This window comes from Chanos chanos, chromosome 2 (assembly GCF_902362185.1).
Source record: "Chanos chanos chromosome 2, fChaCha1.1, whole genome shotgun sequence".
Taxonomy (NCBI): domain Eukaryota; kingdom Metazoa; phylum Chordata; class Actinopteri; order Gonorynchiformes; family Chanidae; genus Chanos; species Chanos chanos.
This window is the reverse complement of record NC_044496.1, coordinates 43,171,913-43,185,968: the sequence shown is the minus strand read 5'-3', so window position 1 is coordinate 43,185,968 and position 14,056 is coordinate 43,171,913. Positions and strand designations below refer to the sequence as shown.

The 14,056-nt window shown below is 39.7% G+C and overlaps 1 protein-coding gene across 1 annotated transcript in view; it reads left to right on the top strand.

Moving 5' to 3' along the window:
* The window catches only part of aff2 (AF4/FMR2 family, member 2), a 140,251-nt gene that overhangs the window by 121,749 nt on the left and 4,446 nt on the right, over window positions 1-14,056 (top strand). Inside the window, exons 10-17 of the mRNA XM_030765815.1 lie at window positions 4,583-4,742; window positions 6,165-7,193; window positions 7,668-7,783; window positions 9,695-9,956; window positions 10,700-10,836; window positions 11,266-11,329; window positions 13,170-13,306; window positions 13,731-13,802. Coding sequence (XP_030621675.1) covers window positions 4,583-4,742; window positions 6,165-7,193; window positions 7,668-7,783; window positions 9,695-9,956; window positions 10,700-10,836; window positions 11,266-11,329; window positions 13,170-13,306; window positions 13,731-13,802 — 1,977 coding nt within the window. The remainder of the gene's footprint in view (window positions 1-4,582; window positions 4,743-6,164; window positions 7,194-7,667; window positions 7,784-9,694; window positions 9,957-10,699; window positions 10,837-11,265; window positions 11,330-13,169; window positions 13,307-13,730; window positions 13,803-14,056) is intronic.

Genomic DNA, 14,056 nt, shown 5'->3' with positions numbered 1-14,056 from the left:
CGTGTGTGAGTATATATGTGTTTGTGTGCGTGCGTGCGTGCGTGTGTGTGCGTGCGCACGCGCGCGCGCGCATGTGTGTGTGTGTAGTATCAGTCTCACTCTTTTGCAGTTCTGCATTGGCCTAGAAAATTGCTTCATTATAAAACATGGAATATTTATGTTGTAAATACTCCTAAATATTGTTTCTTTATTTATTTATTAGAGTTTTAATGAAAGCTCAGAGTTGTTTGGTGTGTGTAATGACTACATGAGATTTCTTAAGGTTCACTGGCAGCTTCCTGTTGAAAGCGTTTGAGAGAATCTGTTGATCAGCCGCAAAGAATTTTGACAATTTCAGCACCCAGTCTAAATAAATAAACACACTGACCACGTTCACATATTTCCTTAACTCAAGCAGAGATTGTGTTTATATATATGCTTTTGCATGAATTATCCAATTACTCGTGCATTTCACAATTTCAAGACAGGGTGTAAATGAATGCAAATGTATGAATGAGAAACATACACATAGCTGTTTTTCTTTGATTCTTGATATTCTGGTGAATGAGGATCCATCATTATCCATTATTTACTAATGTTTGTTGCATTTTAATGTTGGTAAGTGTATGCAGAAACTTCATATTAATATTCAACATTCATGGTTATAGATGTCTTGGGAATTTGTCCATTAATAACTGTAGTTTCAGCAATATTTCCCTTGAGTGTCTCCACTCTATCCTTGAACAGAGTTCCCCATCACCAAATCTTAATTTCATTAATCAAGCAGGTTTAAGCACATTTGTAGTTTTGCAATGCTGCTGGGCATTTTTGATGATGTGGAATGTGAAAAAAAAAATGGTTTAAGTTGGAATACATTTTGCTTTTACTTTCCCACAGAGTTTGGGTACGTTTTACTGTTTACATTGAGACAGCAAATGTTGACATTGTTTTTGAAACTTACAGTATGGTCTTTTTCCCTGTACAGCAGTAGTATGAGACTGTTGGTTTAACTTATCCTTCCCTCTCAATCCCAGAGGCCCCATGGAGCCCTAAAATGCCCAGGGCCTGCTGCTGCTGCTCACAGTATCTGTGCTTTCCTTCCTGTCCCCCTCCCAGCACTGCAGACTGCTTCACAGGGAAGTGAGCTGAGTGGCTATTCCCAGAGGCTCACGATCAAGTTTGTTTTTGGACTAGGATGCAATTAATTATGAATGCTGTTGCTGTATTTACTTAATGTCACAATGTATGTTTCGGCAAATCTACAAGATTTGTTGAGCGTGTCCGTGATTTATTAATACTGTGCTGGAAAATGTGAGAATGAGATATAGTCAGTTGGCAAACATTTTTGGTGGTTACATGAAGCATTGAATTTTAGGTGTTGATGTCGTTTGGAAAACGTCCTCAAGAGCTGAAAGGTATTCTAATGGAATATCGAATCACATATTTCTGTAACCTAAAGATAACCATTTGTTCATTCTTTCATTTGTTTGTTTGTTTGTATATGTGGATATACTGCAGCGTTCTCATGAATGCATGCAAAAAGGATACTCCAGAAAACCTGTTAGCGAGTCAGAGGTCAGCAAATACTGTGAGCAGTTCCGTATGCTGCTGAGCAGTAAAACACTGACTGTTCCAGCTTCACCTTTTCTCATAATCCACATGACGTGAGGGGGTCTCATCAGCTGTCAGACTTAGGTCACACCTATTAAAGGGAAATGAACAGAAGGAAAAGAACCTTCACTAGATACAGTATCTCTGTCCTCTGCATATTACACTCTGATGTTTTGTGCATGTGTGAAAATCTCTTGACTGTCTCTCTGACTGGAGAGTAGTATTCTTAGAGCTGAATCAGATTTAGTTTGTTTTAAAGAGAAATTTGTTGTGAATGAGCACTTACAAACACCACAGCAATTTGACACAGTTTTACATTAATGAAAAGCATAGTCACTGAAAATAAACAATATGCTAAATGTTATGAGTACATGAGGTTTTCATCTCCTATTATTGTTCTTTATTTGTTCACAAATCCTGAGTTCTTCTCTCTTTTTTATTTTTTACGTGTGAACAGCTCTGTGTTTCTGCTCAATGAGAGAATTCTCAGGAGATGTTTGCCTGTTTTCTTGACTGACTGAAACATTGGCTCTGGTTGTGCCGACAGTCTCGTCAACAAATAAGAAGTAGATCAAATAGCTACATTTCTTTGGCCCTAGTCCGGTGGCAATTTGGAGTGTTAAGTCACATTCAGAGGAAGATGCACTTGTCAGGGGCCAAGTGTGTTTGCTTTTTTTTTTTTTTTTGCCCTCATCTTTCCATGCTACTTATGTCTGATAGAGTCCATATCTGCATAATCATAACGATCCTTACTAATCTGCATTTGCCTTTGCTGTCAAATTGAAAATGCTTATTCTGAATATATATTTACAAGTGGTTGGCTTGGCACCATTATACGTCTTTTTGACTGGTACAGCAGCCTCTCTGTGGAAGATGCAGCACCTCCCAGTCGCAGCATAATCACTAACAAAGTGTCAACATAAACCAGCCCAATCTGACCTTTGGGAATGGATTTAATTTGCCTCCCACCAGCATGTTTGACTCCCATGTAAAGCAATCATGGGCGGCAGGATCTGAGGGGTGCTGTAAGACAGAGAGTTTTATTGGATTAGAGAGCTCTGGCCTTTCATGAACTAATAAATAAAGGCGCACAGTGACAGAGAACACTGAAGCAGTGTGGAATAATAACTACGGAGGTGGAGGAGAGAGCCGGCATGCTGCTATAGTGAGAGACATACATCATCGATCAGGCTAGAACCTTCCTTGTTACTGCACCTCAGCAACATCTTACTCAAATTTTGAAATTTTGACATGCTTATTACAAATCTTTGCACTGAGCAAACAAACAGATAAATTCATTGATTAATGATAGACAGACAGACAGACAGACAGACAGACAGATAGATAGATAGATAGATAGATAGATAGAAGATAGATAGATAGATAGATAGATAGATAGATAGATAGATAGATAGATAGATAGATAGATAGATAGATAGATAGATAGATAGATAGATAGATAGACTCATGGATGAATGGATGAATGAACTTTAAAAACAGGCAGGCTGATTGGAGTAGTTCCCAAATATTCAGCCCATGACCCTGAAAATAAGAGACTTGTTATAGAAACTTGCAACCTGCTAGCTTCCTCTGAATTGCTTTACACAACATCATATGCACATGGTATACAGCCCCCCAGACCATAATAGCACTACAAATAACACAGATACTAACTGGAGACAGTCACTCAGAGTTCCTCCTAATTGATGTTTTTTAGTTGTTGTTGTTGTTGTTGTTGTTTTATATATCTACATCACTGCATTGAATGTCTTTTTGCATTGAATGATTTACAGATAAGCTAAATACAGTTATAACCACATCTATGCAGCTCATAATATAAGAAAGGCACTATACATGAGCAGTACAGTCATGTTAACGACTGCTTAACCAGTAGTGATTCTCAGCATCATGCTCTGATATGTCAAGATTTAAAAATGTCATACAGATCCAGGATTGTTTGTTTTCTTTGTATTTTTAGGCTGATCATTTTTCATGTAATGCACAAACACAATTATTAAAAAAAAACAAAAAACTTTATTGTTACATTTTCCCTCACATCTTTTGTTCCCCACAATTGCTTCTTGCAACCTCCAAATGCAACGACTAGTTTGAGAATCACATGTGTATTGAATCATGCTGTAATAATTTATGTCTTATGTCATTTCAAATCTGCATTTTTTCTGACTCATGAAAAATGTAGCTCTTGATATAAACAAATTAGTTCACTTCTTGATTATTTTTGATTTCAGAAAGCAGTGTCTGGTGTGTCATGGTGTGTTCATTATGTGGTGGGCCAAACCTTTAAACCAGAATCTGAATGTGATATACTGTCTTTTTTGTTGAAAAGAAAGATTTTTTTAAATTTCTTCTATTTACTTCTTTTCACAAACAGCGTTTTGGTGAGAGAGTTGGATAGTTCACACAATGTCTGGATCATGTTTTGACTGGCTGTTTGTTGCATCACTTGCTGCCTCTCCCTGGGCTGCTCCACAGGCAGTACTGGAGGCTGCAGCTGAAACAGAATGACTGATGACAGTAGAGCAGACAGTGTGGTGGTGGGAGGCTGAGACATACACGGCTTTTTTTTTTTTAGGCAAGGTTATTTAATGTTAATTAGGTCATCAGATGAGTTACAGTACTGCGGAGTCTACTCAAAGTATGACGCTTTGTGATGTCTTTTAATAAAGTGCAGACTACGTTCCTCTTAGCCATATATTGAAAGGGAGGAAGTGTTCTGGGGAGCCTGGCTTGTTTTCTACTGATTCTTTTCCAGATCTCAGCATTTTAGTACTGTTGCATAAATCAAAATAATCTCGAATTATTATCACTGGCGCTGTCACTGACAGAGATTCAAAAGGTTTGGTTTGTCCACCCAGTCACAGCTATAGCAGAGATTGTTCCATATCCAGCAGAAGCCATTTGTGATTGTAAATCTAATGTGTATGTATTAAAGTTAGCTGAGTAAAATTCTCCTTTGTCCAACTGTCCACAGTCTCCCTGGGCCCACCTCTCGGACCAATGAGTCGGGTCACTCCAGCGGCGCATCTGGCAGCTCCAGCGAATCAGAGAGCAGCTCTGAGTCAGACTCAGACAGTGAGAGCAGCTCCAGTGATAGCGAGTGTAACGGAGCATCCCGCACCGCCACCCCAGAGGTAATACTCACCTCACATCGGTCTACTAACACGCCGGTCTGTACTGTACAGTGCAGCATAGCTTTATTACTCACACTGTTTAATAAAAGTCACTGAAATTATATTGAACAACGTAATATTTTCATTCAGGCACAACATAAATGTGCAACAAATATGGAGTATTCAGTACTAATTTCCCTCTTGTAACTAGTTTATTACTTTATTAATTCTTTACCTGGAGACTTCAGTCATGCATGGGATTTAGGAATAAAATTTCTGTTTTCTCACAAAGAGTTAGCAAAAAAGGAGACTCAAGGACACACTCTGTCCAGTGTTTTACCAATGTGTGTGAGAGAAGAAGGATTTTTGAAGAAATCTCCTAAAAGCTTAACTGACGGTTTTAAACTTGTACCCATAAATTTGATACATTTGACTTGTATAAACGTCCCCTATTCTCTCCACTGCTTGCATGTATAACTGTTTGCACTCCATCAGAGATAGCCAGCTGCATTCCATATCTGCTGTGTGCAAATGATCAAGTCCTTTCAAAGATGTTTTACTCTCGTACAATTCACTTTCCTGGTACTTAACAGAAAATTGAAGTGTGCAATTCATAATGCATGAGTTTTGCTGATTTCTTTAATGCCAAACTCCTTATTTCATAAAACCTTAAATTTAGCTCCCCCAGATGAGAGGACTGTATGGCTTTTAAAAGTGTAATAAGGCAGAACATTACCTATTTCAAAAGGCAGCACTAGATCACAAAAAGTAAAAAGTATTCTGCATTCTTTACCCTCAGCGGTTTTAGTGGTTAATTCTGAAGTCTTTTCATTCCCAAGGCTTCCTTTTCCAAATGATTGGCTATCATTTAGGAAATCATTCAAGACAGTCTTTATGATTTCATTTGAGAGATTTATATGTGTCTGGAAGCATAATGGTTCAAAACAAACGATGTGAGATAATACAGCTGATGAAAACATACCCGGCACAGTCAGAACCAAGAAGGGTTATGTTATACATCTCCTCTGTTATTCATGAGTTTTACGACTTCCTGTCTTAATAGCCTCTTCATCACGGGGCTGGCTCATTGGTCTGTGAAAGTCATATGACGATAGAATCATCACACTGCACATGAATCAACACAAGAGATTGATGGTTCCTATGTAGATACACCCCATTAAAATTTTGGCTTACACTCTAAATATTAATTTACGTTCACTTTACAAGGCTTGTATTTAGCACAAAAAACCTGTCCTTTTTTTCTCAAATATACTCCAGAGATGCATGGATTTCCTTTATGGGGTGAATGAACACAGTTTATGGATATGCTTGTGTGATATAATTGCAGTCTCTTAACCTGAGAGTCCTGATACAGTGATCCAGACATAATGTTGTTACCAAATTCAGTGTATGTGTTGTAATGTGTTTTGATCTATTCAACAGCCTGAACCCCCATCAACCAACAAGTGGCAATTGGACAAGTGGCTTAACAAAGTTAATCCCCACAACAAAGCCCTCATAAACACCCAGCCAGAGAATCATGGACTTAGCAGTTCCCAACCTGATGATAGCCAGACCTCTGAGACCCAGAACACAGGTAAGAGCAAGCCCAGTGCAGCGCTGGTACAAGCAGACCCCAAGGAACGAGCCTTGCTTAGTCCCATCAGAGAGAAGGCCAAACCCAAGACAGTCCAGAAAGCGCCAGAGGGAAAGAGTGCAAAGGTGAAGTCCCCTGCTGCGGTTGAGCTGGCCCCACCAAGAAGAAGTACAGGTAAGAAGCAACCCAAGAAAGTGGAACGATCCTCCAGTATTGAGGAGCACAACTGGCCAAGGCCCAACAATTCAAGTACTACTCCAAAAGAAAAAGAGCCACCACCTCTGGAGCAACCCAAGCCTAAAGGCAAAGGTCCTGGAGGTAAGACTGCCCCAAGGAAAGAGCCTCGGTCAACCGCAACCACTGCTCCGGTTCCAGACAAGAAGAAGCATCGGGGGCCGAGCAAAATTGTCCCCAAGTCAAAGGAATTTATTGAGACAGAGTCATCCTCATCTGAGTGCCATTCTGATCCAGAGGAGCTTGCAAAGATACAGCCACCTTGCCCTGGGCCAAGCAACCTGAGCCTGAAATCCAAGGATTGCAACAGCAACATCCTCAGTGTTAGTAGCCTTACTAGTACCAGTAGCACTTCCATACCTGACCCAGGGGCTGGAGACTTGCTGGAAGAGCCTATCTTCTCACCTATTCCCATGGTCCAGAATGAACCATTGTCACCACTGCGGGACATTGAGGACATCAAGTCCCTTTGGGTAAAGATTGAACTCAGCCTCTTGTCACGGATCCCAGGGCAGGACCCCCCTGAGCCACCCCCCACCAAAGCTGAGTGCCGAGAGTCCAATGTCAAACACAGGCGACAACAATCCCCTGCCTCTACCCCTGCTGAGAAGCCTTCCAGTAAATCGAAGAGAAAACACAAGGCAAGTAAACACTCCCCCTCCTACCCTCTCTCATTCTGCTTCCCTGTTTTTGTGTGGCATGATCAGTAGGCAGACTTGGACTGGCTGGAACTATATTGTGTTACCTAACCCCTATACATCTCCATTCTATCATCCAACTACTGGTCTTTAATACTCCTTAATACAGTCTAGAATTACAGTAACTGTACAGAATTACTGTAACACTACAAAGTACAGACAGTAATAGCAAGCAAATATTGAATCTATGTTTTGAAATATAGCATTTATTCTTAAGTTGCTTCACAGGGTTTTCCACAACAAGATCCCCTGTCTCCCTCATGTTTTAAATCTGTAAAAAGGAAATTTGCAAGTCACTTCAGATAGAAGTAAATACAAAATGAATGTTAAATAAGATTCAAATTAATTAATCACTTCAGCAGTCCATTAATAACCCTCTCTGTTTCTCTGTTTTTTTTTTTCTCCCCCAAACTGCAGTCTGAACATTCTGATATGATGGTTGGGAGCAAGAAGTTAAGGCTGGAGAAAGAGGCTCTCTTACTCCCTCCCTGCATCTCCCCCATTCACAGCCACAAGGTCTCCAGCACTAAAGAGTGAGTAGTCTTTGCACTGTGCTTAAATTAGTGTCTTGATTTCTATAGTGGTTTATGTGCTGTTTGGCTGGCTCAGCTCAATCCCTAACCTGGTGTAGTGTCCTCAGAGAGGACAGTGAGAAGGATACAGCTCAGCAGCAGCACCAGGTCACCTCCCAGGCCCACTCTGGCCAACAGCATGCTTTCTCCCTTTGCATTAATGTAATTTGACACTGACACGAGCGCTGTAGACTCTAATTTTAGATATTCAATTAGCGCAAGGGAGAGCAAATGTCTGTCAAAAGGCGTGTTCAAGACAGGGGTCACAGGGTCATCCTGTTTGCTTGCATGTCCACTGCAGTGAAGCACATCTAATCGCAGCAGATTTCTTTAATATGATTAGTCCTCAGTAAAATATTAGCTTCCACTAATAGCCACAGAAAGTGTTACAGAAAGTGTCAAAGCCCACAGGCTGTTAAATAATATCACCTGCCGGAGAGCCTTTAAATCCTCCACACAGACAGCCGTAAAGTACACACTCTATTATCACCCTTTTAATCAAATTACAAAGCTAAAGATGCCTTTTATTATTGTAGTAAACTGATGAGTCTCTGCTTATTGTGAGGACCATAAAACATTACAGAAGTTTTGCTGTTCAGAAATAATCCGATTTCACTATCCTAATCACATTCTTTTTTATTGCTTTTTATTATTTATTATAATTCTGCTTTTGGATGGTTTTAGCGTGGTATGCTGTTTTTACAAAAATATAGTCCCAAGAGTGTATGTGAGAGGACAGAAATAATTGGTTGTTGCAGATAGCAGGAAAAAGAAAGGAACTGAAGGTGTATTGTAGCCTTTAAAGCAAACTGAAGAGTGTAAATCCCACATGGAGTCTGAAGACACCAAGCTAGACAGTCTGGATGCCTCACCTGCTTTTCAATGCAATCATCAAGAATTTTCTGACATTAACCTGTTGGTATAATTTCTGTGAGTATAAACAAGGGATGTGCTTGCCATTCTAACATTCCTGTTAAGGATGTCTGAGGGACCATATGCCTAACCTCAACTGGCTAACATCTTGCCAAATGGCCATTCTCTGCTAGGCCATTCAATATTTCTGAGACATTTAGGGTACTATATAGGAATGCTATATCTCTAGCTATATCTATAAATATTTTATATTCAGGCTATAATCATTACATGATATATTCAGCTGCATAAGCATTAATATTGAGTAAAACAATTAATACTATTGAGGAGGATGAGCAATAGTTCTTTTTCTATTATTGGCACTAACATGCCCGTAAACAGTGTGGTTATCTCTAAGAGGTGGCTAGATTAAGGTTACTGACAGTCCAGGTATTCTGATTGAGTGCAGTCAACTTTGGACTGTCATCATTTAACAATGCAGTGTGATAGTCATCATAATCAAAACACAGTGCATGTTGCATTAAATAGCACCCAAGTGTAAGATATAAAATTGATCTTGTAAGATATAAACTTGCTCTTGTGTGAGGAGCCTAGGACATTAAGTTCTATACGAAAACGTCTTTTAAATACTCTGATGCTGTCCAGGTTTGAAGTCTTCACTGCTATATGACATGTTGATCTTGTTCCAGACAGGTCTGCCAGGCAGTAATGTCAGTGTCTCTCTTCTTTGTCTGCACGTCCAAGTTCTCTTTGATCAAAGAGAGGCTATTGAGACTGCCAATTGGCTGGCACTAAATGTACCTGAGGATTTGGAATATCTTGCAAGCATTTCTGCAGAGCAAGAGACAGTGTTAGCCAGACATTGTTAATGTCTTCTCTCTCTCTCTCTCTATCTCTCTCTCTCTCTCTCTCTCTCTCTCTCTCTCTATCTCTCTCCCTCTCTCCCCCTCTCTCTTTCTTTTTCTCTTTCTCTCTCTCATTTTTTTTGTCTTGGCCAAGCTCATCGAAGAAACAGCTTCGAAAGCGTGAAGAAAAGCTTCTGCCACCCCTACTCTCGCCCCTCTCAGATGAGCCAGTGGTACGCCAACGCAGGAGCAGTGAGTGTAGCTCACTCAGCCAGGAGGGAGGTGCTAGTGCCCCCAACAGCAACTTACCCTCCATGCGGTCTTTCCCTCCATCTTCTTCCTCATCCTCCTCTTCCTCCTCACACAAGCACCGCAAAGGGGAAAGCAAGTCCCTCTCACACTCCAAGACAAGCAGTGTAAGAATTATGTCCAACTCATGTTTAATTGGGATATACTCTAAAGGCTCTGTTGTAACATTTGAATGACTGTGATATAAATATGATGTAATTGCAGTTATGACTGTTAATGCCAGTTTGAGGCAGAATGCTTTGTATTGTTACTCAGCTTTGACTCAGTCATCTTATCACTAATGTCTTGTTTGTAAAGCTGGTTCAAATTTCTTATGAGGCACATGACTGACCTCTATCATCTCTTATTTCATAAATTGTCATTAACAGGCATGCAATTCTTGAATGCACGAATTCATGTGGACTCTCTGACAAGAAGAATTAAGTGTTATTGCTGAAATTATATGTATTCTCTTTTTTCCTGGAAGAACAGGATACTGAGTGACATATTTGATGTATCAAACTGTATGAGAAGTTTGATTGAACTATTAAGCAGGGAAAAGATAGGGTCTTGTATAAATCTTTGGAACCAGTGTTGGAGTCCTGATCTGTTGCTGTAGATTATTTCCTCTGAGCTTCAGGCTTTGACCACATTTCCTGTATTTTCACAAATCTAATTATCCTTTGGGAGAAATTTCAAAATAGCCTTGAAGACAAGAAAATGGATCCCATGTGTTAAGTAATGTATATTTAATCTTACGAAACGGAGGAGAAAGACAGGCCATAAATGCAAACTGTCTCCATGAGTCGTTACTGTATTATTTGAGATGCTGAACATTAATTAGCATTTTAATGGACTCCTCATCTGCCAGGAGGAAGACAGCCATGGCAAGGCTTCCAGTGGTTTCCATGGCAATCCTCAGTCAGACTCAGACCTGTGGTCAAACCCCTCATCACTGTCTGTGGAACACACTGAGCCCCGGAGACCTAAGCTCATGTTCAATAACACGTAGGTTAATGTTCTCAAATCCTGACACTACTTATCCATTAACTTGTTTACAGAGGTCAAATTTGTAATACATGTGTTAATAATTAGTTACAGCAGTTTTAATATACAAGGAAAAAGTATTCAAATTATTAGTATTATTATCTTATATATTTCGTAATATGCACACAATGTGTATCGATGCTGAACAATAACTCAAGTATATTTTAACTGAAAACTAAATTAAGTGATGCCAATGCACGCTTTTTTTTCCTTCCCACTAATCATGGAAACAATAATTGTGTCTTTGACAGCAAACAACAAACGAAACAATGGAACAATTAGAACTTAAACCACTGATATATCGGACAACATTACCATATACAACATATGTTAAGTATCATATACATATTTTTTTTCCTTTAAATCTTTTTCCTGTTTTTCCCCTCACAGTGTTCACAGTGCAGACTACTATATGCAGGAAGCCAAGAAACTAAAGCACAAAGCAGACGCACTGGTGAGATTGACCCTTTTGTCCTTTAAGACTTTCTACAGTGGGGCTTTGAATTTAATGTACCACGCAATAAACATAATTCAATATTTACATTAATTAAGAGAAACAAAAAAACATCAGAACCTAGTTTGGCTGAGCTTGAAATTCAGTTTCATTAGTTTCATTTCGTCCCGGGCAGTTGTCAGAATTCTTAATTTCAGCCATACAGATTACTTGTATATATTAGGAGTCACATACCGTCATCCTGTTATCAAAAAATAACAGGACTACATCTAGATCATTGGCAACTTAGCAAAATGACAAGGACTATGGCTCTGTTTAAGTGGCTTTAATTCAATGAAGACATAATTCATCTCAACTGAAGAGTGCTATTAACGGTGTTAAAAGGGGTCTCGTGCTGAGGACTTGTGGTCTTCTGTGAGTGAGACGCTGTGATCTAGTAGGGAAGGAGCACTCCCATGCCTCCTCCATGTTCTCAGAGTGGGGCTTAGCCAGTGATTTACAAACACACTCCCCAGGCCCTAATAATTGGATCCTGGCAATTATCTCTCAAGACATTGTCCTTTATCGAAAGTTACATAGAGTCTCCCATAAATCGGCTCAGGTCGTGTAAAGCCACTCATGAATACAAAGTGAAAGGAATTGATTGCCCGTGTTACATGAGAGTAATCGGCGGAGTATAATGAATCTCCCACCAGCGGACCTGAGCATGTAAAAGGGCTTACTGGAAATGGATGGAACCTCCTGGAGAGGTGCTTTGAGAGGCGAGTGGTCAGTAAATCTCGTTTACACCCATATGCTGATGAGAGGTTAGCTTATTGTTTGTGCTGTTCCTGACTGGAAGAGGGGATTATGAAACATGGATGGTTCTTTTGAGGCAGTATATTTGTAGCATTATGAAACACGGATGGTTCTTTTGAGGCAGTATATTTGTATCATTATGAAACATGGATGGTTCTTTTGAGGCAGTATATTTGTAGTATTATTTTGCAATGAAAGTATTAGAGTGATACTAACTGGCACTTTGCTTTCCTGGCATTCAAAGGTAAATACAGCAGCGTAAAAAGTCAGAGCTGAGGAGCCGAGTTAATGCACTTTTTTATTTCTACTACCCTGATAAAAACAAAAAAACCTAATTGTTTGTCTAAGGGGATATCTGTCATATGGGTGACAGATCAGTGATACATGGTCCCTTAGAGGCACAGTTAGGGCATCGTCATACAGTACAATGATACGTGAAGTGTTTTGGATTTATGATTTGAATGTTATCCATGCAATGCTTATAGACTGTAGCTGAGGGTCCAGGGGAATTCCCATCCTCCCTTGGGTATGTAAGTCAGCCACGGTCAGCCTCCCTCTTACTGCTCAGCAATGTCCAGTCACAGGGAGACATCCATGTAGGTCGTGTTACCCAGATTGATATGGCTATTGTGTCATTGGGAGACTCATGTGGAATCATGGAAATGGGAAAAAATTCAAGGAAAACAAAATCTGAAAAACTTGATACATCACCCTGAACGTTGTATATAATTCTCGTCCTGAGTATTTATTAATATTTATAGCTTGGTTTTACATCATGACAGTTTTTAAGTTGCATGCCTGAAGTTCTGTCATCTGCTTTGATTCACTGTTTTTTATACTGATTAAATGGCAGAGAGATAAAAACAGATGCTGAGTTCTGAGTATGAATGTGCATTAGCCTGGAGACATCATTTCCTCGTCAGATTATGTTCACGTGCTTATGAGTTTATGGCCTGTTTACTCAAAGCTTTGAAGCTTTGGAACTAATTTTATGTACATTTTATTGCTGTCATTTTCTTACGCCATTCTGTTACTTCCACAGATGGATAAATTTGGCAAAGCTGTCAATTATGCCGACGGTGCTCTGTCGTTCATTGAGTGTGGCAATGCCATGGAGCGGGACCCGTTAGAGGCCAAATCTCCGTACACCATGTACTCCGAGACTGTGGAGCTCATCAGGTCAGTATCTGTACAACAGCATCTCATCTGAGCCTCGGATTCTGAAAGCCCACCTGCCACCATTAAAATAAAAAAGATGATTGTCATTAGTGCCACTGCAGAGCAGTTCTTACCTTACAAGGCAAGCAATTAGCCACCCTCATTTTATTAATGTCACCGCAAATTAAAATAGATGGAGCTTGCAGCTCATAACCGTGACCTGAGATTCATCCGCCAGTTATTGTATTCTTCCTCGAGAACCTGTGGAGGGAAGCCTGTGGAAACATTCAATTGCTGAATTACCATTACTAAGATTCAATCACTGAACAGATTTAAGTAAGATGTTGACACCTTGTTCAACACAATCTGGTTTTGCACCTAACATTAGTATGGAATGTTAACACTCTTTGAGATTTACTGGGTTTTTTTATGATTTTGTTCTTAGGTATGCACTGAGGTTAAAGAATTTTGCAAGTCACTCTGCCACAGTAGCCGAGAAGAAATTAGCTGTATTGTGGTAAGTTTACATTGTTTTTAAGCTTTATATGTATATGTACGATGATCAGTGGACGCATAGCACAATAGCTTCACATGTCTACCTAGTAAAAGAAAGGATGTCTGAACCATGAGTAAAGAAATAGCATGTGATATAAAACTTTAATCTTTCCATGTATCATTCCTTTCCCTCACATGTACTCTTGTAAGAGAAAGTGTGAGCACATGTTTAAGAAATGGGATGAATTGGTAAGGATTTTAATAAGCCTTTCTGTG